Source organism: Triturus cristatus, chromosome 3_2 (genome assembly GCF_964204655.1).
Source record: "Triturus cristatus chromosome 3_2, aTriCri1.1, whole genome shotgun sequence".
Lineage (NCBI taxonomy): Eukaryota > Metazoa > Chordata > Amphibia > Caudata > Salamandridae > Triturus > Triturus cristatus.
The window spans coordinates 308,430,199-308,455,408 of NC_140584.1; the positions used below are offsets into that span (position 1 = coordinate 308,430,199).

Genomic DNA, 25,210 nt, shown 5'->3' on the forward strand with positions numbered 1-25,210 from the left:
TCACCCAGAGTCTTGCTAGGAAGTACTTGCAAGAGTTTGTTGTAAAACTGGAATTAGGGACATTGTTCTGCACTTCTGCAATAATGCACAACAGGGCTGATCATTTTACATATTACTTACTTATAGATCGGATTTTCACGACCCTCCAAAAATCGGCTTGTGACCCACCAGTGTGTCCAGACCCCCATTTTGGGAAATGCCGGCCTAGAGACATTCTACAGTCCCATTACTTGACAGCCTGGGACAGGAGCCAGTGCAATATAGACAGCAGAACCTTGAGACCAGTTCATACTGCCTGGTAGAGTGCCAAACCATTGCATTGAGGGCAAGGGAGGCAACACAAGTTCCACAGTCTCAGAGAGCCCTCAGGCATTACACCATAGCACAAGAGAGCTTTAATAACATTTATCACAGCCAGGTGAGTTCAGATCATTTATTTTACAAATTAAGAAAGCTCCAAAGTCTTATTACAGTCAGGTAATTGCCTTTCGTGATTCCACAGTTCAAAAGAGTCCTGCACTACTAGCCCTCAAGTCAAGGCAAGACCGGCGGCATCATACTACAGCATGGGAGAGCCCCAGGCAACCAAACTTTAACATAGTAGATCCACAAGCCATCACATTACACCTCAGGAGAGTTCCCACCCCCCTGCTAGGATACTACAACTCAAGAGAGCCCTGAACCATTGTAAAACAGCCCACACACACTCCGATATATCCTAGGCATATGTGCAAGAGATGGAGTCATGATGTGTACAGAGCAGGAGAACCCAGAGCTATCATACTACACCCAAGGAGAAATCAGAGCAACCATACTACACCCAGACGAATATATAGCTGCCACATCTAACTCCCAAGAGAAGCAACAGCTACTGTGCAACATGCCAGGAAGCGCCACACACATCATACTGCAGCCAAGAAGAATCTCAAGCCACAAGACCACCATGCAGGCAAATCCTTCCTTTTGTACTGCAGACCAGTAAACCCAGGGCCAACCTACTAGAGTCTAAACCTATCATACTATAGTCCAGGGTTACCTTGGGGCATTAAATTACAGTCTAGAAGAGCCCAGAGCCATCCAACATCAGGCCGAATGTGTTCCTTCACTCACTGCCACAGAGGCAAACAGCTCTTTCTACTCACTTAAAGCAGGAGGAAGAGGAGAGCCCAAAAGCAATCAATGATGCCATCTCATTTTCCTTAACAAATAAAATACCCCCCCAACCCCCCCAAAATGGGTGCACTTCACACGAATATCCTCAGAAGTGATGGCACTGCCTGGGTGTAGGCATGGTGCCTTTTCATAGCCTCGGAGGAGCCACTACTTCAGCTGAGGGTAGCGGTATGGTCCAATGCGGTTACAGCTCAATTGCCTGGCCTCCAGTGGCAGTAAGGGTGCACCATTTAAAGAGGGAGTGCACAGACAGCTTCCTAGAACTCCTTCCCCGGATTCTGCCATAGCACGAGTGCTCCAGTTTCACCAGTGGAGATGGTACAGTACATTAAACTCTTTCAGAGCGGCCAGTCAAATAACTGCAGGTTAGCTGTCCTCTCTGGCCGGAAGGCACAGTGCAACCAATCTTGCTATGCTGGAACCATGCAGAGGCCACTGAAAAAGTCACATCTTTTTTCTTCCAGTGCCTGCAGAAAGTTCTGTATCCTCTCTTCACGTTGCGTGGTGAGCTGCAGGAGCAACACTTTGCGGAGCTGAGGGTCTGCATGGGGCATCATTGTTGCAGCCTGCTGGAGCTTTTCTGCCACCACAGCCTGGTCAGCCATCAACTGCTGCCGTGTAGTCTCCTCCAAGTGTAGGCCTCTGGCTTTCTGAAAAGAACACAAAAAAGGTAGAGATCAGCTGCTTGTGCACCTCAATGCAAGAACAGAGACAGAGTAAAGGGATACAAATCAATACTTCACGTAACTCTGTATGGAGATCTTAGCATGCATTTAGGTGTTGTGCTGTCTGCCAAATTGGCCCTCAAAGAGGGTTCCCAAAACGTCACTAGCCTCCACAGGAAGTTTAGTTTGGCATTTCCTGGGGGTGAATTCATATCCTCCTGTACCATGGCCACTATCCCAGGGGTGGGTTTCAAGGTCAAGTCACACATTCACCCTCTATACATAACAACTGCTTTTATTTGTTATTTAAATTACAAATAACCACCAAATTGCAGGATGTATACATTCTCTTGCATCACACACTGGTATAGTTCATAAGGACGTACAATGTTGTTTATCGGACCGTCATATGGGTGTATCCTTCGGAGGCCATACATCCATGAACCACCATATCAGACACCTATCCCCAGGGTCCAAACGTTCTTCTGACCCCCCAGAGTTCCATATGAATCTAAACTTCATGGCCAAAGCTATTCATTGTCTGAGGCTTGGTGCACAGCGTCTAGTGAGGTTAGAGGCAATGATTTTTAATTGTGCAATCAACCTCCTTGCCCTCTGCATAAAATCACCACAACTTTAATGAAAAGGAAATTTGACGAGAAGGGTAATGAGAATTAATGGAAACAGAAAATAAGACAGCATCAGATATATTCACCCCATGCCCCAAAGTCATTGTAGGCTCTGTTGAGGTTAGTGTCTACCAATTTGTCCTTCCTGAACAACTGAATCAAAAACGTGAAGGGGACTTTCATACACCTTAGTCTTAACTTTCAATGCCTTTTTGGATAGCAACAAACAAGTTCTCACGTAAAGGGTCTAACAGCTTCTTTGGGTAAGCCCATGTTTCAAGGATATGGAAGTCCAATTTTGAAGGGCCTTCTGGAGGCTAGTGACTTCTAAGGGTGAGTTTTTCAGCTAAATAATTCTGTTAGCAAGCCAACCTTGAATCCTGCTTGACCTTTAGCTAATCAATGGCGCCTCAGAGCCGAGTAAGAATGAAAAATGATCTCCGGAGCAAAGACGACTATGTGATTAGACCGTTGGGCGGAAATTATTAGGAAGCACATTCGTGCCGTGAAAATTATGTAGCTGCTTTACAATGCTTGGATCTAGAGTACCAGTGGCAGCCCTATTCTTTATCCTATACAATACGTATTGGACCACCGGGATAATGGGATTTCACAAGGTACTTTTCAGCTTGTTGGGGGACCCCTCCAGCAATACAGTTCCAAGTATACATCGACATTTTTTTAATACATGATCATAGTTCCGACAGACTTTTATTATGCCCTGAAACTGAGGCAGAGTTACATTTCTGATCAGCCCAAGATGATGCAATCCAAGGAATGACAAACTCAAGCCAGATATGTTGACGTTTTGTATTGTTTTTATTTTCTGTGGCCTAATTACTTGGATAGCCTTGGGAGTGGAGTCAAGCCCTTACTTTATTCTTAACTGTATCCCTGGGAACTTGCATCAGCTATATTGAAGTTTGGTAATTTTTTGATTTCCTGTGGCCTAATTACGCTCAACCACCCCTGTGTGCCAAGGCTGTACTTTATTCTAAAGGGCATCTCTGGGTTCATAACAAAACGTTGCCTGTATATATTTATTAGTATGAAGCTCAGTTTATGCTAGATCATCAGATTTAGATTATTTGTCACTGTTGTGGGCATCTGAGCTTCCTTCTGACGAGGATATCGCTTCACGTAGAGTCGAAGACGACATAGACGGGTTTCCTTTTATTAGCTCTCATGTCTTACTGCATTTCCCCATTAACTGTAGTGGATCCAAGAGAGAAATTCTTACACAGTCATATCTTTCTAGCTTTAAAAGCACCTTTTCTTTAATGGTGGACCTTTGCTCACACCGCTGCTACATCTAATGGGCCTCTTCTGTTGCCTCATGGTTGCTACCCAGCTCCTTGGTGCTTGAGCAGTCTTGGACATCAGAAGTCCTTTAGAGGAAATGGGGGAGGGGGGAAGGGGAGGTTTATGCATGAGCCAAGAGGTGATTAGGACATTGGGCATGGACATCTTAAAATGGTATTTTGTCACAAAAGGGGCCCAGAAATATCTCATGATGAGATAGCAGAAGGACCATCCATTCTTTCACAGTTCACACTTCAAGCAACCTCCTCCTCATATTCCTAGCTACAATAAACCTTTGGTGCCAGCATGGAATGAACACTCTGTGGTAGACCCTGAATCATGCGGTTTTCCCCTCTTACTTCCAAGCAAGTCTGAGGTGACATATTCCTTATTCCATAAGGGTGGTCAATCTGAAACTACTCAAAAAGCACAAATATGCAGCATAAGCGGTCATTTACTTTGCAGTGACAGCGAGCTGCAAAACCATGACAAACAAAAACTTACCAAAGCCCAGAAACCAAAGTCGATATCCAACTGCTAATGCACAGTTTTCAGGGTTAGGTTAAGGTGGAAGGGAAGAAGAGGAAACCCGTTCAATGCCTGCATAAACAGACATGCATATCGTAGTTACCTCAAGCGCACTTTGATTCAGCTGGTACTGGAGCACAGCTTCACACAGATTCCAGAAGGAATATTCAGGCCACAGGACAGGCTGGAAAACTAGGCACGAGTGAGAGGTCTGTGGGTGAGAATGTAAATGTATGAAAAAGAAAATGGCACTTCTGCTCCTCCCAACAGCAAAAAACTGTATTAGCTGATAATTATTTACTTTAAAGGAGAAAATGACCCATTTAATTTCTAATTCCACTTTAAGGATATGTGAGATGTCTGCCATTCCTTTCAACCCTTGGGTCCCCCACGATCACACAACAAGGCTCTCGCTTTCACTCCTATTTGAGAGAGAGTTTAGAATACACACCTTAATCTTGTATCCCAAAAGACAAATCACCTGATCTCCCTGTGCAACTCTTACACTACTGGGAATACTTAATACCCTCTATGGGTGCAATACTCTGGTGTCTTTCAAAAACAGAGGGGAACCCTTGGACACCCAAAGGACTAGGGTTAAGAGAAGAAGTTAAAAATTACGTCCTCTGGGATTAATTTATTATATCTTTTTATTTGCACTTTCTTCATACACCAAACCCCAACTACACTCATCCACTCCAAGGTCAGCGCTTAAAAGGTGGCTACAATGTTTTGGCACAAACACCTATTGTTCATGAAGTAATGATTGTAATTTATTAAAACCAATTATTATTTTATACAAGATTTAAAAAAAAAAAAGAAAGAATTTGTTTCAAGTTAAAACCATTTATATCCATAGAATCATCATGAAAAATATGTAAAAATCTAAAAACAATTGATCACATTCACAATACTTCAACAGATCATGACACGAGAGTTAAAACAGACCGTAATCTTTGAAATAAATCGCCATAATCCACGATTAAACTTATACACAAACATCCTGATGCCTTGTAGATCATCAATATCTAAGGTGATGTTCGTATAGATGGATTTGTGGCGTCGACGCATTTCAATGGCTTTATCTTATTCCACCTTCTTTATCAAGACCGTAATATTATGTACTCCCGTCCTTTAAAAATTGATAGGCAGGTGAAGGGTGTTTCACTCTGTAATGTACTTGATATAAATTGCTATGCTCTTCCATCTATCCATGAGGCATGGTATTTTCTTAATTGGTAGGATTCTCCTGGATGAGCCTATTACTGTGCGATAGACCCGTCCCACCTTTTAGGATTCCATCATTCGCATCTTTCTTATTCTGGGCTAGCTAAAAACAATAGTGAAGTGTCCCCGCTAATGTTCCAAGTATGCGCTTGTTGTTTAAAGTTGGTGTCCGAGAATGCTTCTCCTATACGGGGTCTGTTCCTCATACGGATTTCATCAGTTCCTTTTTAAATCAGAGCATATTATACTTTGCTCTTCCTAAGTAACCAAATTGGCGGCCCCTTCTTCCGTCCAAGATAAATTAATCCCAGAGGATGTAATTTTTAACTTCTTGACATACTCTGGTGGACAACTCCAAAGAGGTCCCTGTCCCATCATTAGTGTGTCCAAGATTCATTTTGGCTTCCCTCTTGATGCTTGAGCGTCAAAGAGGTCTCCAACTCTTCACGACCTCACCCACAGTTGTCCTATCCTGTACGTCTAAGGCACCCTTGTCTATATTACTCTTTTGGTGTTCAGTCTTTAATGGCATCTTTAGTGGAAGCCAGTTTTGAAATGCGTCCTCAATAAGTGACCCCCCACAGGGTTCCTAAATGAGGGCAAATGACGTTCCCTAGATGTATCCCATTCAAGGACAACCTGTGCGTGAGTCAAGCCATGACTGGCATCCTTGAGGAAGGTAAAACCCTGTTCAATACGAGCACTTTCGGGGGCTCTCATTTTTATCCAGCTTTCTCCAGGTGCCTTGTCTTCAATGATACATTATCCCGAAATGGCTTCTTTTTCGGGAACATCCTCAACAGTTGACCTCAACTCGCTGACTCCCTCTCTAGCTGGCCCAGTTTTAACAAGAGAAAAAGATGAAGGGGATGCTTTATTACAGTTAGCCACAGATACTTTCCATTTTCTTTTAATGCTTTGCCATTATAGAAGAGAACCAACCATGCACAAATATGTTCAGGCCACCAGCATCCGCAGATGTGTTTTGTACTTACTTAGCCTCAATGTACCCACAGTACTGAATACCACAGGACCCATGTCTGAGCCTACCCGTATCATGGTGGGCATCTCGCAGAGGAATAAAGTAATTATCAGTGGTTCAGATTAATTCAAGCATGGAGATCACACATCAGCCTATTCAGCAGGCCTAGGCTCTTTACCAGAAATCTGATCTGTGAGCTAGACAAGTTAAAGATAATCAAAAACAATAATGACGAGACACCACCTCCCCGTTGCAAGACGTCACAGCATACCTGCCACAGAACAAAGTCGCTCAGGCGAACCTCGCCCGAAGTACGGATCAAAAGGTCAGGATTTGGGGAGTTACTGGTGTAGAGACACTTATCCAGTAGAGATTCCGAAACATCACTAAAACAGAGAACCAGAGACGGTGCACATTTATCTTGTCAGTGCATGAAGAAAGCAAGAGAAACAACAGGATAAATGCTCAGAGACAGCCAGAGATGATCTAAGAAATCAGACAGTTTAGAGAGGGAGAGCCAATGTTCCTCTTGGGACTTCTTCAGGGTTCCTTCCAATTGTATTTGAGGTCAAAACAATGTTTTTTTTATCCTCCAAAGGTGAATTAGTAATCGGGTATAGTCTCAAATACGGTCTGTATCCAAATGGTGCCTATGCAGAATGCGCGTAGCATGCACATACTAATTCACCTTTGGAAAATAAAAATAAAACATTGTTTGACAACAAATACAATAGGAGGAGCCCTCCAAATGTCCCATGGGGAACGAAACGTGTTGGCTATGGTTAATAATATCAAAACAATTTAATGCGAAAATGAAGAATAAAGAATTTAATACAAACTGCAAATAGGACTCTTCTGCTGTTTCAATGAAACATGGACAATTGATCTACATTATTTATGGAGTAATATTGCATTTGAGTTTGGAGTCTGAATGCTTAGTGATATTGCAAAGATGCCTGGAAACTAACAAATCGGCTGAATGGAAACCTATATATCCCAGCACGATAAAATGAAAGGCAATGTACCAAAAGCAAACAAATCCATGCACATAATTTCCTACACAGACTGAAACTCATCTGAACATTTGAAAAATAACCAAATGTCAAAAGATCACTTTGACTCTGGTAGTATCACTCCAGAAGGTGAAAGCCACTCAGATTCTGAAAGTGCAGCAGGACTATACAAATGACAGTAAAGTGCTACACAAATACATGCAAAAAGAGATTATACATCAGTTCCTTTGTGTTCTGCTTTGTGAACTTGAGCACCATATTTGATGTGGGAGAACAAGAGGTGATATGGGCAAAGTTAAAGGTGACCGATATGCCAGCAGGCTATTTTCAGTCACCCAGCGCTTACAATTTAGTAACTGTTGAAGTTCAAGTAAGTGGTGTAGGGCACCTCAGTGTTAGATTCAAGTTCAGTAATCGGCTAAAACAGGAAAATGTTTTGGTCCCAAGTTTATGTAACTATTTTTTGCCAAATTTGCAGAACAAGGTTTTTCTACTACGTTGGCAACTGCCATATAAGAAAATTACTTTACCAGTACAGTACTTCACGCTACATTAATGCCTAATTGGACTACGATATATCAAACTAGTTAACTATAAACATGGAAAAACTAAGGTTTTATTACATTGGGAGTGTTGGAGGGTCGCAGGCATCAAGTTGTAGTTGCCACTGGCTATGAATATATTGGGCTAATTCATTCCACTGTTTTAACAGACAGCATGAGGGTTATCATCAAACCATTTGTAAAGCACTTAAAAGTAAAGTAATTTCATTAGCCTTATACAGAATGATAGTCGGGCTAGCTCAAAAATCTCTGTTTAACGTGTTTGAGAGGAAGTGCCAGAAATTATACATGGACTGCCCATTGAGCTTTATGGTCCAGACAATTTTATCATTAGTGAAATTTGCTGAATTCGGTCTTTTCAAGGGCTTGTCCAAACTTAATCTAAAAATTTCAAACATTCGAGTCTGTGTTGATGGGATCTCTTCAGTCGACTCTTCAGAAATATACCCGGAATAACTTTTGTCTTAATTTCGGGTGATGTGCCTTTTTGACACTTGTTGGGTACCATGCCAAAAAACCTTCCGGCATCCAATCAACTTTACAATTACTTTTAAGGACACGGTATATTTATTGGGCAAAGGATCACTGAAATGGCTCTCCCTCAAGTGGGTTTTGCAGGATCCTGTAACTACTTGAGCGAGCTCACTAATACTAAATAGTGTAACGAGTTACTTAGATTTGGGATTAGTATTAATCATGCTGGAAAGTGAATAGGTCAATCCAAGCAGTGAGGGGAAATAGTCCACCTACAAGGCTATCTCACACAATTTTGAAAATCAGACTTTTTTTTATGTTTCACCTTTCTTCTTTCTAATGTATACTCGTAACAGGTTCTTATTGTATTTTGAAAACTGTGATTGCTACTTCCTTTCAGTCACTACTTGCAATTTAGGATACCTGACACATTTATGTGAATACTGTGTACTTTGATGTATTCATTTACTGTTTTTAAAGTCATGAATTAAAATGCATATTTTCTTCTAAAAAACAGCAGAACCTTGTCCTAAGAGGTAATAATTATCACAGAACATAGCTGCTCCCAAACCTAATCGCACTATAAATTCCTGAGCAGCATTAGATGCAACAGCAATACTTAGTTACCCTGCTTTGAAGAGCCACAGAAATGGACATAACCACCCGGTAACAACCTGTGATTTATTCCAGTTTGTTCAACTATGACCGATTAGTGTCAGATACAACACAGAGGTCTGAGCTGTGGCAGCGAGTAGGTAATTTGGACATATCTGTACGTATAAGAAGAAAATGTGGTGTGTTTCATATCTTTTGGCACTCTGCCATTATGTGATGTACCCAGGGGGATTACATGGCACTAGGTTGACCCAGCAAGATGGTACTCTGTCATGCTTAATTCTGCCCACCTGTGTGAAATGCAAATCAAGCACATGTGTGACAGTACCACAAGGCACACTATTAACTTGAGACCAGGAATCCTCCCATAATGGTGGCCAAGCTTGCGACCATAAAAAAAGCCAATAAGACATCACAGCCGCCTCCATCTGGTGGGATGATAGTGGCATGAATTGCAAAGTTTTGTAGCTTAAAAAAGTACATTTTATCAAATCACTCATACATGTTTGACAGTATTTTGGGACATTTTCAATTTCCTACATTCTGCACACAGCCATGCTTCAGGTTAGAGTATGGCTCCATATAAACAGCACCATCAACCAACCAGTTAAAAGCTTCCCCGTAACAATAACTTGTTGGATGAGTTAATCATTATATTTAACGTGAAACCAACCCAAACACCACAAGTGAATCCTCACATAATTGCCCCCTCTCCTCCGGAAGTATCCTTCCAATCTATAGCTTCACAATTTTTAATGCACATTTAGATTTGCCATTGGAAATTTTCATCACTTAGGCCCCCTTTTCGAAAGCCTCGTTTTTATGTTTATTGAACTTAAAATTTCTTGCATGTGAGATCAATTATTGGATTGTTTTTAACTTTTGAAAAATTATTGTGTTTATGAATTGTGTTTTACATGATCCAAATTGTTTTTTAAATAAATGTGCTTTTGATACATACTATAGATTCTTTATAATTGATTTTTGGGTCCTGGTTTAATAGTTAACTGAGGATATTTAAACGCCTTTTGAATGATGGAGTGTGGATTATTCTTGATGTCGTGATCCAGGAGAAATTTTCTTTTGATACATTTATTGTATATGGTACCCTGTATCTTGGATAGTGGGGCCACTCGGTTTATAACTGCCTCCCACCTGGTGACAACTTACTGTGAAGAGTGGCATCTGGGTATCCCAGGATGCACCATTCTGCCCTCTCTCAAGATGGCAAGACCCCTCTCTCTGTGTCCAGTCAGCCCTAGCCCATCCCTGGGGTGTGGCTACCACAGGGCTATACGCCCCTAGAGAAACTGGTTTAACAACTGCTTTCCTCTCTGCTCCCGTGCCAGCCTGTCTGCCTAAAAAATGGACCAGCCCTCCTTCCTAGTGTGACACATCTGCCCTTCAAAGGCAGCCTCCCCTTTGAAGCCTGCCTTTTGGGACTAACACCTCCCTAGCCTGAAATCCCTCTTCATTCTCCTTCCAGAGAGTTGTTGGCACGTCTCTTCAGGAGGACAGAAAGCCGTCTTGGGGGAACAACCTTTCCACGTGCACCCGGTAAAGCACAGGAGTTTTAAAGGTATCAAAGTGGCAGCTTTGCAAAAGCTGCACACTTCACAAGTTACATTAATTTCGATTTGAGATACAAGTTGGGCTTAACGTAACTAGTTATTTGATACCTTGGAGTGCACAATTGGTTGCAATGTTCAGGAGTGAGCACAGCTGAGGGGAAGCATGTAATCCTGTACTTGCCAGTTGGGCGAACAAGTCTCTACACAGTAAAAACTGTGTTTTCGCGTATTTACTGTCAGGACATGTAAACTACATGTCCAGCCTGCATCATACGTTGCACCCTGCCTTAGGGCTTGGTAGGCCTGCCAGATGGGTAACTGTAGGAAGCTGGCTCTTTATGTAGTGTACCAAAATGAGGCACACTATGTAGAAAGTACAGACGACCCTTATTGGCTTACAGGGCTTAAATTCATAAACCTGCATGTTCTCTTTTGGGGTTGTTCGGGTGAGCCGTTTAGACTTATCCGAGGGTAGTGTTAAGCATTTGTTGAACACACAGTCAATAAATGAGACACACAAGAAGAAACTAGAGACCTATTTAGAAAAATAAAGGGTATTTTAAAATATTTTTTAACACCAAGAACTTTGTAATTGGGGGAGTACTTTAAGTTATCAATTTTTACAGGTAAGTAAAAAAGGTCACAAATGCTTTTTTTTACGTAGTAGTGCTTTCCTATGGGAAAGGAAAATATACTGCATACAGGTAATTGCAATCGTATTTCGGGGGTGGGGGGCCTTTAGGACTTAAGGTACGAGAGGGTCAAGGTCAAAGGATCCACCACCAGTTCGAGTTTACCTGCCCCGGAGTGTCCAGGTGCAAAGGTGCTGGACAGGCTGGTAGCTTTGCATGCTACACCATGGGCAAAGAAGGGGGGGGGCACCTAGAAACAGGCTGCAGAGGGGGACAAGTCTGGGAGCTCCCAACAGGGGGCTTAGTTCGTGAGGGCCCTGGGAGCAGGGGGGCACAGCCGGAGTTGGTGGACCTGGGCTGGGGAGCTCAGGTGCAGAGGATTTTTGGTTGAATGGGCCCATGTAGCAAAGGCACTCACAGTTCTCGGCGAGTCCTGCAGAGGGGGACAAAACAGGACACTTGGCCACTCTCAGTGTTGGCCTCTGCGATGCAGATGTCCCTCATCAGCTGGTCAATCTCTGTGGTGTTTGAATCCAGATTGGACTTCAAAAAAGTATTGATTGGTGCAAGGGTTCAGTACGCTGGGCATTGGTGCAGAAGCTGCTCCTAGGGGTCCTGGCGTCTCCAAACTTGGTGGGGAGCCGAATATGACCTCTGAGCACAGTGACCTCCTCTGGGGCAGCTGCTGCATCGCTGAACCCGCCTATCAGCAGTTTGGTGAACCAGAAGCTGTGGTCAGTGCCTGTAGGTTGGAGGAAAGTGGCTCCTCCACTTCAAAGGAGAAGCGGACAGCTTGGCGACGTGCTGGCTGCCCTCTGAGGCTTTTGGAGGATGCACAGCTGCAGTAAGAATCAGATTGTTGCGATTGCCAGGACGGGAACAGGCAGGCCGGGTTTGGCGCCAAAGTCCACCGATAGTTCACAGTTCTCAGTGAGTCTTTTGTCAGGTGAATCTGAGTTCCTGGTGTTAGGGAGCCACCTAAATACTGAACTTAGAGACGTTCCGTGAAGGGTAGTCGACAATGGGCTACTTACCCTTGGGGCCACTACACCCCCTATATAACCACTTCCTTTGGAAATGAGCATAACCCTGTCCCAGTGTTCCGAATTCCACCAAAATCAAGATGTTGGAATTGTTCCTCCGTGGAGCACATCAGGCAGCCCACCTTAGGGGTGTGACTAGCCTCATGGTGCAACACGACTACTTGCATATCTAATTTCCTGCCTGTCCTGGGGCCAGATGGGCCTCAGGAGATGGCATCTCCCAGGTCTGCGGAAGCCAGGGTCGCTTATCAAAGGTGGCAGAGGCTTTGAAGACTCTGGCCTTGGTATGCAGGCCATCCTGCTGGAGAAGGTGTAAACACCTCCTGCCAGGGCAGGCATGGTTTCTGACCTCTGGGATCACAGGCTTTCACCTCCAGGGGGTCAGAAACGCGTTTGTGGCGGCAGGCTGGAAGGTACCAGTCAGCCAGCACACTAAGAGGTTGGTAGGTTTTCAGGCGGCACCTCTAAGGTACCCTCTGGGTGCATTACCCTAATAAATCCACTACTGGCATCAGTACAGCTTTATTAAGACAAGATGTTTGATACCAAACACAACAGGTTTCAGTGTAGCCATCATGTAGCTGGGGAACTCGAAATGACCAGTGCCCAGAACATATACTTAAGATGGCTTCCCTGTTCACTTGGACTATCTAGTAATTGAACTAGACAGCACAGGGGCATATTGCTCATGCAGATTTGCCCTCACATGTAATATAATGCACCCTGCCTTAGGGCTATAAGGCCTGCTATAGGGGTGACTTACATATATTACATGCAGTGACTTTGGCATGGCACACAGCAAGTGTGTGATGTCGTGTTTTCACTCATTGTTTGCACTTTGGCACAAAGTCAGCAATGGCAGTCTGCATGCTATTTGTGTGTGTGACACCATTAGGGTGATATAAAACAAGCTGCAGCCCTTAGGGAAACTCTTTAGTACCCATGCCCTAGGTACCATGTACTAGAGACGTACAGGGGTGCTAAAGTTCATGCCAATTGGGTTACAATTGAGCACTGGCATGAGGTCTGGTTAGCAGGCCTCCATGCACTGTCAGATCTGAAAACCAGCATCTAGTAGTAAAAACTGGTGTAAAAAGTGTGTGTGTGTGTGTGGGGGGGGGGAAACAACGGCAACAAAATTCTAGCTACCTACAGTGACTTACACAGATGTACAGGGGATGTAGTGTCTGTGCCACTGCTTTTACTAGCAAAGTCCGACCAGTAGTGTACGACTCCTCTGCCAGCCTACAGTGACAGACTGGGGGACTTGTTTTACTTCAGGGACCTCCAGGGTGCACAACCACTTCAGCAAGTCTTAGGGTACCCCTCTAACTTACATGCCCTGGGTACCATGGGGCCATTTATTAGGCACTTGCAGGGAAGTTAGCCCTTTCCAATTGGGCACAGCCACTTCAACATAGACTTTAGGGTCAGGGCACTGAGGTCTGGTTAGCAGGCCTCAGCAGAATCAGTTGAAAAACTTGGGGTGGCCTTACAAATAGAGGCATTTCCTTACAGGGCACTACCCCTCCAACCCCTTCCAAGAAATCTTATATCTACAGATGCCTTTTAAACATGGGTCCCGCAAGCTAGAAGGGATGTGAATGGTGCCAGATCGAACAATCCATATAGCTATTAAAACGTATGTTTTAACCATCACTCAATTCCAGTAATCTTTATCCAGTTTATACATTAAAAACACAGAAGTATAAAACCATCAGTCTTATTTATATTGAGGGACCTGGCAGGCATTTGACCTCAAATTTGGCATGCTAGTGTTAGAGGATTCACTGTCACACCCTTACAAATGTATTATTTAATTTCTTTCATGTGCAACTGTTGAAATTAATGGGATTATTTAGCGTTCATCGGAGGCAGGACATCTGCCAAAAATTGGTGGATGCCCCATCTGCCTTATTAAGAGTATATACCCATGTGTAGACTATGTATACACTCTAAATCGGGCACACAGAACTATGCCAAACTCTAAATAAGCTCAAACTCAAAATCAATTGATGCCAACAGAGAGGATCCTTGTATGGGAGACAGGCTGAAGACAAGCCCAATCATTCTGTAGACATGATCAATGATACTGCTCAATGGAAAATACACAAATCGAGGTGCTATATCAGAATCAAGTGGCAGCCAATCACCGCCCTCGGGCAGCTATTAATGTGATTTTTAATGTACTGTTCTGCACACTACATCATCGAACTAAAGGCAGGTGCAAACATCAAAATGTAGACATTCAGAAGCACCCACTGGTACAGAAAGGAGTCTTCTCTGACCCAATCCACCATTATAACTAAGTAAAGGACTACATCTTCCCCCCCCAAAAAAGCAAAAAACAGCTTTCTATTGATAAACCCCCCCCCCAAAGTCACGATGTGGGGGACTCCTCTTTTAGGTGATAGTGTATAATGACAAGAGAACTACAGCAGTTACAGGTACCCAGGGAGATGGGTGGGCGCATGAGATTCTACAGCTCTACATGCCATGAACAGATGCATACTGGGTAAGTAGCATTTTCCGTTCGAGGCACGCGAGCTGTAGATCACATGCATATACTATACAGCAGTCTCCCCTAAGCGGTGGCTATCCTGTAACTGTTGGAGTTGTCTGAAATAGCGTTTTAAGTACTGCTTGGCCCACATTCCCTTGTTGTCTGGCTAACACATCTACACAATAGTGCTTGGTGAATGTGTGTGGTGTGGACCATGTTGCAACTTTGCATATGTCAGTAATAGGGCTCCTAGCTTACGAATGGAATGTGCTCTAGGGGTACCGTTAGAGTTCTTTTGCATAGCAAATCTGAATACATTTAATGATCCACCTAGCAATACCTGATTTGGATATATGATTGCCCTTGTGAGGTGGTGCAAAAGCGACAAAAAGTTTTTTGGTCTTACAAAAAGATTTTGTTCTTTCGGTGTAATACAACAGTGCTCTTCTAACATCTAAGGTGTTTAGAGCTCGTTCTGCAACAGAGTCAGGTTGAGGGAAGAAAACAGGTAATTCAACAGACTGATTTATGTGAAATGCAGATACTACCTTAGGTAGGAATTTTGGATTGGTACGAAGAACCACTTTATCTTTGTGTAGCTGGAAAAAAGGTTCTTCTATGGTTAATACCTGAAGTTCACCCACTCTCCTTAATGAAGTGATTGAACCCATGCACAAATGTGAACTACAGTTCCTCACTTGGAAAACAGCTTTCCTCATTGCAAACTGTGGGCCCATTAACCTTGTGAGGACCATATTAAGATTCCACACTGGGGCAGGTGGAAGTCTTGGTGGTATAACTCTTTTCAGTCCTTCCATAAATGCTTTGATTACAGGCACTCTAAAGAGTGATACATGTTGCCTATTTTGAAGATAGGCTGCAATTGCAGCTAGATGCAGTCTGATGGATGTATAGGCCAAAGATGACTGCTGCAAATGTAACAAGTAGCAGATAATGTTCTGTATAGAAGCATCAAGAGGGTTGATGTTATTGTTATTGCAATAGATAACAAAATCGCTTCCATTTGGCTGCGTAGCAAGCTCTGTGGTAGGCTTCCTGGCCTCCTTAATAATGTTCATAGAGTTTGGCTATCTGAACCTTCCACCAGACTGTATGACTTCAGGATCAGATCGCGAGGTTCAATTGTTTGGGATCTGGGTGTTTGATTTCTCCATGGCTCTGTGTGAGGAGACTGGGAGTTAAATGTAAATTTTTAATACGGTACCAGAGAAAGCTCCAACAGGGTTGTGAACCAGGGTTGACATGCCCATGTTGGAGCTACCAGGATTAGAGCGAGAGATGATTACCTGAGTTTCCGAACTATTCATGGAGTGAGTGGGAGAGGCGGAAAAGTGTAAGCAAATATCCCGGACCAGTTCATGCATAGAGCGTTGCCCTTGGATAACGGCGGTGGATACCTTGAGGCGAAGCTTTGGCATTTTGCAGTTTGGGGTGTTGCAAACAGATCTATGTGAGAGACTCCCCCAAGCTTGAAAGTATGGGTGGAGAACTTGAGGATGAAGTTCCCATTCATGTATTTGATGCCGAGGAGGTTCGCAATCTGGTTGTTGACTCCTGGAGGTGTTCGCCAGGAGATAGATGTTGTGGTGAATGGCCAACTTCCAGATGTCTTGGGCTAAGTGGGACAGTTGGTGAGAGAGTGTCCCCCCCCCCCCCCGTTTCTGTATGTAATACATAGCTGTTAGGTTGTCATTTCGAACCAAGACCGCTTTGCCAGACAGGTGAACTTGAAAGACTTTAGAGCTCATGGCAATCTTTCTAGCTCTCAAATGATTGATGTGGAGGCACTTTTGGTGGTGGCTCCACAGCCCTTGCACTTTGTGTTGGGGAAGATGAGCTTCCCAGCCAGTTAGTGACGCGTCCGCTGTTAATACAGTCTGTGGGACTGGGTCTATGAACGGCAGCCCTTTTGACACATTTTGGGAGTTCCACCACTGCAGAGAGCGAGGAGTATGACCGCTTACCAACACTAGATCGGTTAAAAAACCATGTGACTGGTTCCACTGACTGGCTCAGCATTCTTGAAGTGGATGCATGTGCAGCCTGGCATGGGGAACAATCATGACGCAAGACACAATCATCCAACACCTGCATAAAAACTAGAGCTGGAAGTGACTGACTGGCTTGAAACTGGAGAATTAATGCCTGAAAGTTTTGAATTCTGGCTGCGTTGGGAAACGCGAGAGCTCTGAGTATCCAAAGTGGCTCCTAGATAGTTCTGAGTTTTAGCTGGCTGAAGATGTGATTTTAGCACATTGACTGTAAATCCCAGCTGGTGAAGCAACGGAATGGTTACGGTAGTATGCTTGCGGCATTGTTGATACGCGACAGCTTTGATGAGCCAATCGTCCAGGTATGGGAAGACATGAATGCTTTGTCTTCTTAGATGCGCAGCTACTACCGCCAGACACTTTGTGAAAACTCCGGGGGCAGTAGTGACTCCGAATGGGAGTACCTAGAATTGGTATTGTTGACCTACTACCACAAACCTGAGAAATTTGCAGTGAGCCGGGTGGATTGGAATGTGAAAGTAGGGGTCCTATAAATCTAGAGTAGACAGAAAGTCACCCTTTTGCAAAAGAAGTAGTACCTGTTGAAGTGTTACCATGTGGAAATGGTCTGACTGTATGTAAAGATTTAGTTCTCTGAGATCTAATATTGGTCTGAGAGAGCAGTCCTTTTTGGGAATTAGGAAGTAAAAGGAATACACGCCCGACCCTTGATGTTGTGGTGGTACAGGCTCTATAGCTTGTTTTGGTAGTAGGGATTCTACCTCTTGTTGGAGGAGGTGTGGGTGATCCGGTGAAAGCTTGTGCGACTTAGGGGGAATGTTTGGAGGAGTGTTGATGAACTCCAGGCAGTAACCAGAATGGATAATTTGTAGAACCTAATTGTCTGTTGTTAACGACTGCCACTTTGGTAGGAATTGTGACAGTCTTCCCCCCACAGGTGTTAAGTGGTCGGGGGGGTGGGGGGGGTGGGGAGGGGAACTATGGGCAAGTCACTGCTTTGTATTGCAGGGGGAGGTACGTGTGTTGGAACCTCTACCTCTGCGGTCGTTTCCTCTATAACCCCCTCTGAAGTAAGTTTTGGAACCTGGGGGTTGGTTATTGCCCTTCTAGGTGGATGTAGTTTCCAAGGAAGTATTTTTGGAGCCTGCTCGATAAAAAGAGCGCCGCAAAGAACCACGGCCTTGTGTAGACTGAAGGGCTCCCATAGCTTTAGCCACTTCAGTATCTTTTTTTCATCTTCTCAAGTGAAGAACCACCAGTCCAAAAAGGTGTTCTTCATCAAAAGGTATGTTCAAAATAGAGGTTTGAACCCCGATATGAGTAGCCAGGCGTGTCTTCTTAAAAAGGACACTAGTGTTCACCGCTCTGGCAGATGTGTCAGCAGCATCTAGGGAGCACCTAATTTGATTGTTTGAAATTAAATGTCCCTCACGTACCAGGTCTTGCGCTTTAGATTTGTGTTCTTGGGGTAGAAATTGGATGAGCTGTTCCATTTCATCCCAATGCGCACAGTCATATCTGGCTAGCAATGTTTGTGTGTTAGGTATGCGCCAGAAGTTAGCTGCCTTTTTCCCTGAAGCAACAAGGAGCTTTGACTCCTTATCTGGGGGTGGGGCGACTCCAGTATTTTGGGAGTTTGTCCTTTTGTGTGCATTGGAAACGACTAAGGAGGTTAAGGGTAATTGTCCTCTTATGTAGACTGGATCAGATGGTGCAGGTTTGTATTTTTTATCCACTCTAGGGGTAAGGATACGTGCCCTGACAAGATCCTTAAATATTTCCACGACATGCCTGGTCATTCCCTTGAGAATGGGCAACATATGAGTTGATTTTTGTGTGCTGTTCAACGTTTCCAAAAGGAAATCCTCTTCAAGGGACTCCTTATGTAGCTGGACCCCGTGGTAATTGGCAGCCCTGCCTAGCAATTCAATACAGACTACACGGTTGTCTGGTGGAGAGGGCCTGGTAGGATATAGGTCAGGATCATGGTCTGTGGGCGAGTCAGTGTTGTAGTCATCCCACTCATCCCGTAGGTCCTGGCTGATCACCATCATTATTATTATTATTATTATCATCATCCGGATTGTCAGGTGTATGTGATGGTGAGTGCTCAGGTGAAGTTGGCACAGGTAGAGACTGAGGCAAAGGTGTTGATGTAAGAGGAAGAGGAGGAGGAGGGGGGGGGGGGAAGGGTTTGTTTCAATATTTCTCTTCTTCAATGGAATATTACATTCCTCTTCGGTATTAGCCCATCTCTTTAGACTCACCTTAGTGGTAATGTGTCCAGTTTTTGGATGTATGACCAACATTTTCTGTATTGGGTCTGGTTTTTCGAGCAGATCACCAAAACAATGCTTTTTAGTTGACTTTGGTGTTTCAGCCAGTTTCGACGCCGACGGTTTCGGGGTTGTTATTTTCGGATCCGAGGTGGTTTTCGGTGCAGAGTGGCGATAGCAGGAGCCGGACTTTGTCTTCCACCCCAAAGGCCTTGGCTCGGTGCCCGACTTGGAATGGGGCTTTTCGGAGCCGTAAGACTTTTTGGTAGGCTTCGGTGCTGAGCCAGAAGGTGGGGTGTTGGAAGCGTGGTCTCGGGAACTACCGGGGCCCGAGTTGGTCCGGAGCCTTCTTTTTCGGTTGACTTGGGAGTTGGGCGAGGTAGGGACTGTACTTACAGTATGTTGTCCATGCGGGATGTCTTCATCCTGATCGGAGCCATCGTCGGAAAGGGAGATCTGTTCCAGTTCCTCCTTGGCTCCGATAGCGTCGCCGGCTTCTTCATCCGATTCAGATCCGTAGAGGTCCAGAATAGAGCCTGTGTGTTGGCTCTGCATGTCGCGTCGTCGAGCCAGATGGTCACGAAGAGTCTTTTTGGAGCGGAAAGCTCGGTATGCGTCGCAGTCCTGTTCACTGTGTTCCGGTGACAAACTCAAGTTGCACACTTCGTTTGAGTCGATGCACGGGTATTACGAGTGGCACCGAGGACAGAATTTAAAGGGAGTTTGTTCCATCTACTGCAAGTTGAACCAGAGGCTAGGCCCATCGGCCTACCACGATCTCTCTGATCGAAATAGGGTTTTTATCAATAAACACGATACGCGAAAAATTGAGAATGCGATCGGAAACAATACTGTCGAGAGTGAGTGTTCTACGCACCGGGAGAAACCGAAGGATCGGTGTCGAACCGGAGCGCAGCATTTTAACCGCTAAGAACTTCAGAAAGGGAAAAGGTAACTTTCTAAAAGTTACTCTTTTCCTTACTATTTATTAAAAATCTAACTTTACCACAGAATTTTAATTTTTAATGACCAATAATTGCTTAAATATTTTTCTAGCTAGTCCCATCCTGAGATACAGTATTAAGATTTTAATTTGTATTCTGGTTTTCTACATACGATAGCAAGGCCAGCTCAGTGCAAAGTCGCTTTTAGGAAACTAAACCTTTAAAGATCAAAAGCAGCTCAAGTCTTTCAACATGGCATTTGTATGGCCATAGTGCAGCTTTAAAGAGCCATTAAGGCCTCTGATGACATTTTAGCCCACACAACATTGACCAATGAACACAATAATAAGCACTGAGCAGAACTTAGACCGGATAGCCCTAAGCAAGCAAAGAAATTTACACTTTAGATCAGACAAAACATGTATGGGATACCGCTGGTAAATCTCAGGTGGACACCTTGATCATTTAAAAATGAAGTATGTGAGGCTGCACCAGCCCCACAAACCATTTCTTAAATCAGACGTTTTCTAGGGATGGTCAGTACTACAGTCTCTCAATAAAAGACTTGATAACATTGGCAAAATCCCCAAGAGAAATACAGAGGAATAAAAACACCACTCGGAACAAGCTCAAGCTTCGCACAACATCCAAGGGCCTCTCTACATCTGCAACCATGAGGTATTGATCTGAGCAGACAAACAGAACTCCTAGTGAATGCTAGTTCCACAGAGGTTTGCACAGTATTGTACAACAATGAAACGGTGAATGAGCCCCAGTATCATGTGATGCTCAATCACTATCAGATGCAGAGAAAAGACTTGCCCACATTGAGAAAAGAACAATTACAATGTTATGTGGGTATTAAGATTTCCACTCTTTCACATTGCTATGGACCACAAAACACTAATACAACTATTCAAAAGGTCAGTGTGCAAGCCTCCACAATGGGCAATAAATTGATATTTCAACTACAAGAGTATGGTTTACAAGCGACATACTGCCCTATAACACAAAACCTAGCTGAATAATTTCAAGACATAAGGGGTCGTAATGACAAAGAAGAAGAAACTAACACCAAAGACACTGAAACATATACAACTTAGCTTAAAGGGTCGCAACCCATACCAATTTCTCTGGAAAACTTCCAAAAGGATGTGGGTACTGGCATCAGATCAATGCTGCAGGTCACTTTCCAAAACACCAGAGGACATTCTTGCAGAGCTTTCCAGTGCGCACACGTGAAACACAAAGAATCCCGATGGCTCTTCAAAATGTATAACAATACTTATCGATGATCTCTGACAAACTACTCTCAAAAAGAACTCTGTGCTATTGTCAACATCACTAGTCTGTCACACTGCAACTATCCCACACATGACACCAATCGATTGTTAAAATGAAAAAGCGGAAACTAGATTTGCCCCAGTTGGTCAGTAAAGTAGAACAACTCGTCAATAGCTGCAGAGTTTACAAGTTTGCCAAGCAACAGGGATGGGGGAACCACCAACCTAAAACAATCAAAGACATACAACATCTGCACTAGCTGTACCTGTGAAATGTTTGGAGACTCTTCCTAATGAAAAAACACATGCCATTTATCATAGGCAACTTCACAAGTACCTCTAAGTCGAAACTGATGACTGCCCAGCAGCAGATGCTGTATTTGTGCAGTTTGATAAAAGTATGAGCGAACAAAAGGCTCACGAAAAAAATCTGCACAGATAAAAACCTTACCTTCTTAGACAGGGAGATGGCAGAATACTTTGCTTGACAGACCATCAATCACATTAAAGTTACACATTGCTAGCCCAAACTCAATGTGGAAGCAGAACATTTCATGTGCAGGTTACATAAAGTGCGCAGGACTGCTTAAGCCCATTGAGAATGTGCCGAAGGAGCAATCTAAGGGACTGTAGAAACACATCTCACATACTACAAACTGTACGCTGATTGCCAGGTGCACAGAGGGACCGTGGCTGAACTCAACCTCATTTATTCTGGAGCCTCACTGGAGGCACAGTTCATTTATGCCATGTGGTCAGTAAGCAATAAAAGAAGAGATGGCAGGAGACTTGCCCAACAGAGTAACATTCAAATGAGTGAATGTACTCATCAGAAACTGTCTCAGGAAGTATATTTACAGTGACATCTGAACGTTGCCCCTAGTAAATAACCACAATCACATCACCCTGGAATTTACGCAAAGGGGTACTAGAAGTTAATTCTAGGAACATTCTGTTTTTTACAAAGGCACTACAACCTTTTGAAAGCCAGCAGAATACAGACACCTCCAAACGACGAGTTTGTGATCTAGAATGTCCACAACCTGGTGACTTGACAAGCACGCGCATTACACAGTTGTTGAAGGCTCAGCCATACCGTGCTTGGGTGCAGAGTCTCTGAAGACATTTCTAAGGTGCATGCAAAATCCCAATGGAGAGGTTCCCAAGCTAAGTGTGGTGTATGCCTGAAATTCAATTTGCGCATCTACCTTGGATAGTGTGTGTCTTAATTTGAAAGGTTAATGTAGTAGAGGAAGAACAGCCCCACTGAGTGGACACAATGTACCTGAAAACTCCCCCAAACAAGCAAGGAACATGCAAGGAATGCCCATAACAGTGTCTTCAAAGTACTGTAGTTGCAGCTCCTAAATTGAGCTACCAGGAGGGATGGAAAGAAGTTGCTGACAATAGCTGTTTTCTTCGGTTTGCAAGAGCAATGTATCAAAGTATCCCCAAATGCCCGCTCTGTGGGTGTCAATGGCAGACACCGACTTTTATAAATAAAGAGAAAAGGAAGAATCAGTTTGCATCCAAGAGAGAAATTAAAAAGTGCACCAACAGAGTGCAAACATTTTTGTTTCCTAACCGAGGTGCTAGCATGCCATCTCAGGGAGGAATCAAAAATCATACACAGACAAGCATAACGTGATACGATCGACAGGTTATTATCTTTTAGGGTGAAGTTACAACTTGCCACATATGATGGTCCGAGACTTGGAATAGTCAATATCCAAGTCAAGATTCCTCATAAAGTTGTCAAAAGCTATAGCTAGTTTGCCCAGACTGTTAGGAGTGTGGTCCAGCAGGACAACATGGTCCGCAAGCAGAAGTACGAGGATAGCAAGAATTTATAATAGGAAAATCCAAATGCTGCCTTATTAGGACTGCATTTAGATAACAGCGAGGATCGACATGGTTCCCTTTTTTGTAAATAGGTGCAATTATAAACTTTGACCATGAATTAGGCAAATTGGAACAGCGCATTGGAATACCACCTGGCCTTACCGGACAGGCATTCATGTAGCGCCTTAACAACATCCTGGAGTTCAATCTCAAGCATTAGAGGATAACTAAAGCTACTTAAGCAAGACGGATTAATACTACAATTGGTGGGTAGAGTATACATTTAGAGAAGTGTCCAACCCATTGCTCTGGTGGTATACGAGAGCTAATAGCAGATGAGTTGATGTTATTTTTGTTAATGGAGTTTACTGTGTCCCAGATAACTTTAAAGTTGCTAGTTTTGGATGCTAGAATAAGCTGTGCACAGTTCTTTTCCTTAATCCCTTTACGCCTGATGCTGAGAGTCAATTTGTAAATCAAAGCCTTGCATAGCTATTCAACTTTTATGGCTTTGACGCCCCCAAAAAGCCCTGCTTGCAAGCAGTTGAGAAAGCTCAATTGAACTATCTCGGGAATAGCAACCTCTGGAGTTTGATGGGCTTCATTAAGAGGCTTTTAACTGCAGCCCTAAGTCCCACAAAAGTGAACAGAATGGTATTAAACTCAGCTTTGTCAGATACAGTAATAAAAAAATAAAAAAATAAAAAATAAGGTCAGACTTAATCAAAGCGCACAGAGTTGGATGAATCTTAGAGCTACAGTACTTATTTAACAATAGAGATAAGAGCAATGACAGTAAGGATCAAAAAGAACAAAGCGAAGAGTCGACATGGTACACATCCCTGTGTGCCATGCCCAAAAACCACTGCCCTGGAATACAACAGTCACCCCTATAGCTGGGTCCCCAATGCCAGTGGTGAGGGTACAGGTGCATGAGCCCTGTGCCCCTACAGCACCCAGGTCTATTCCTGTAAGTGCAGTGCTGCCATTAGGAGTATATGGTGCTCAGAGGTTGTCATTACGAACTCCATAGCCCCATAATGGCTACACTGAAGACTGGGAAGTTTGGTATCAAACTTCTCAGCACATTAAACCCATACTGATGCCAGTATGGAATTTAATGTAAAATGCACCACTGAGGGCATCTTAGAGATGCCCCCTGAAACTCGACCACCCTCCAGTGGCCTGACTGAGTGGCTGCCTAGGCTGCCACCACCAGACATGTTTCTGGACCCCTGGTTCGAGAGCTTGCTGCACTCCGGAGCCTGAAACAATGCACATCCTGTGATGAGGTGCCAAGCCTCCTTCCCCAGGATGGGCAGGGTTCACGAAGGAGAAGCTTCAAAGGCCTGCCGCCTTTGTGAGCCTCTCCATGCCATTTGCTGCTATCAGCAACTGGTCCCCACTGGTTCTACCCCCCACTTGGGCGGGAGAACCAGCGGGAAAAACGAGGGAAGGAAGAGAGGTGTGGCCACCTCTGCCAACTCCACCCCTAAGGTGGGGGAGGCGAAGTGAAGGAAAACCCCGAGTCCCCGCTATCTTGAGGATGGGGGGGACCTTCCCACTGGATAGTGGCAGAATAGGGGGTGTAGCCACCCCAGGGAAGGGACCCATTGGTCCCTGCCCTTTACCTACCTGTAACGCCCCTAAATTTAGCATTTATGGGCACCCTGAACCTTCCTTCCTCAGATCCAGCAACCACAATTAAAGAAGATGAGAAGAAGGACGAGAAGCCGTGCAGATCTAACAAGAGGACGATGTCCACTGACTTGGCCCTAGCCATACAGGCCTGTCTCCCCTCGAACCTGCTCCTGCAAAACCCAGGCGTGACCAGCGGACAGCAACCCCAAAAACTCCAGAGGACCTGCCTGCCTTCACTTTCCAAGCGGTTTCTCCCGTGATCACCGGTTAA

At 44.1% G+C, this 25,210-nt stretch overlaps 1 protein-coding gene across 5 annotated transcripts in view; it reads right to left on the reverse strand.

The window, feature by feature from the left end:
- Nucleotides 1-419: 419 nt before the first annotated feature.
- Nucleotides 420-25,210, reverse strand: part of DHDDS (dehydrodolichyl diphosphate synthase subunit) — a 158,183-nt gene continuing 133,392 nt past the window's right edge. For all 5 annotated transcript variants that reach the window (XM_085647736.1, XM_085647738.1, XM_085647737.1 and 2 more), the window contains exons 7-9: nucleotides 6,778-6,892; nucleotides 4,401-4,508; nucleotides 420-1,823 (exon numbers count right to left, since the gene is read on the reverse strand). In XM_085647736.1, the coding sequence (XP_085503862.1) occupies nucleotides 1,584-1,823; nucleotides 4,401-4,508; nucleotides 6,778-6,892 (463 nt within the window). In that variant the 3' untranslated portion in view covers nucleotides 420-1,583. The remainder of the gene's footprint in view (nucleotides 1,824-4,400; nucleotides 4,509-6,777; nucleotides 6,893-25,210) is intronic.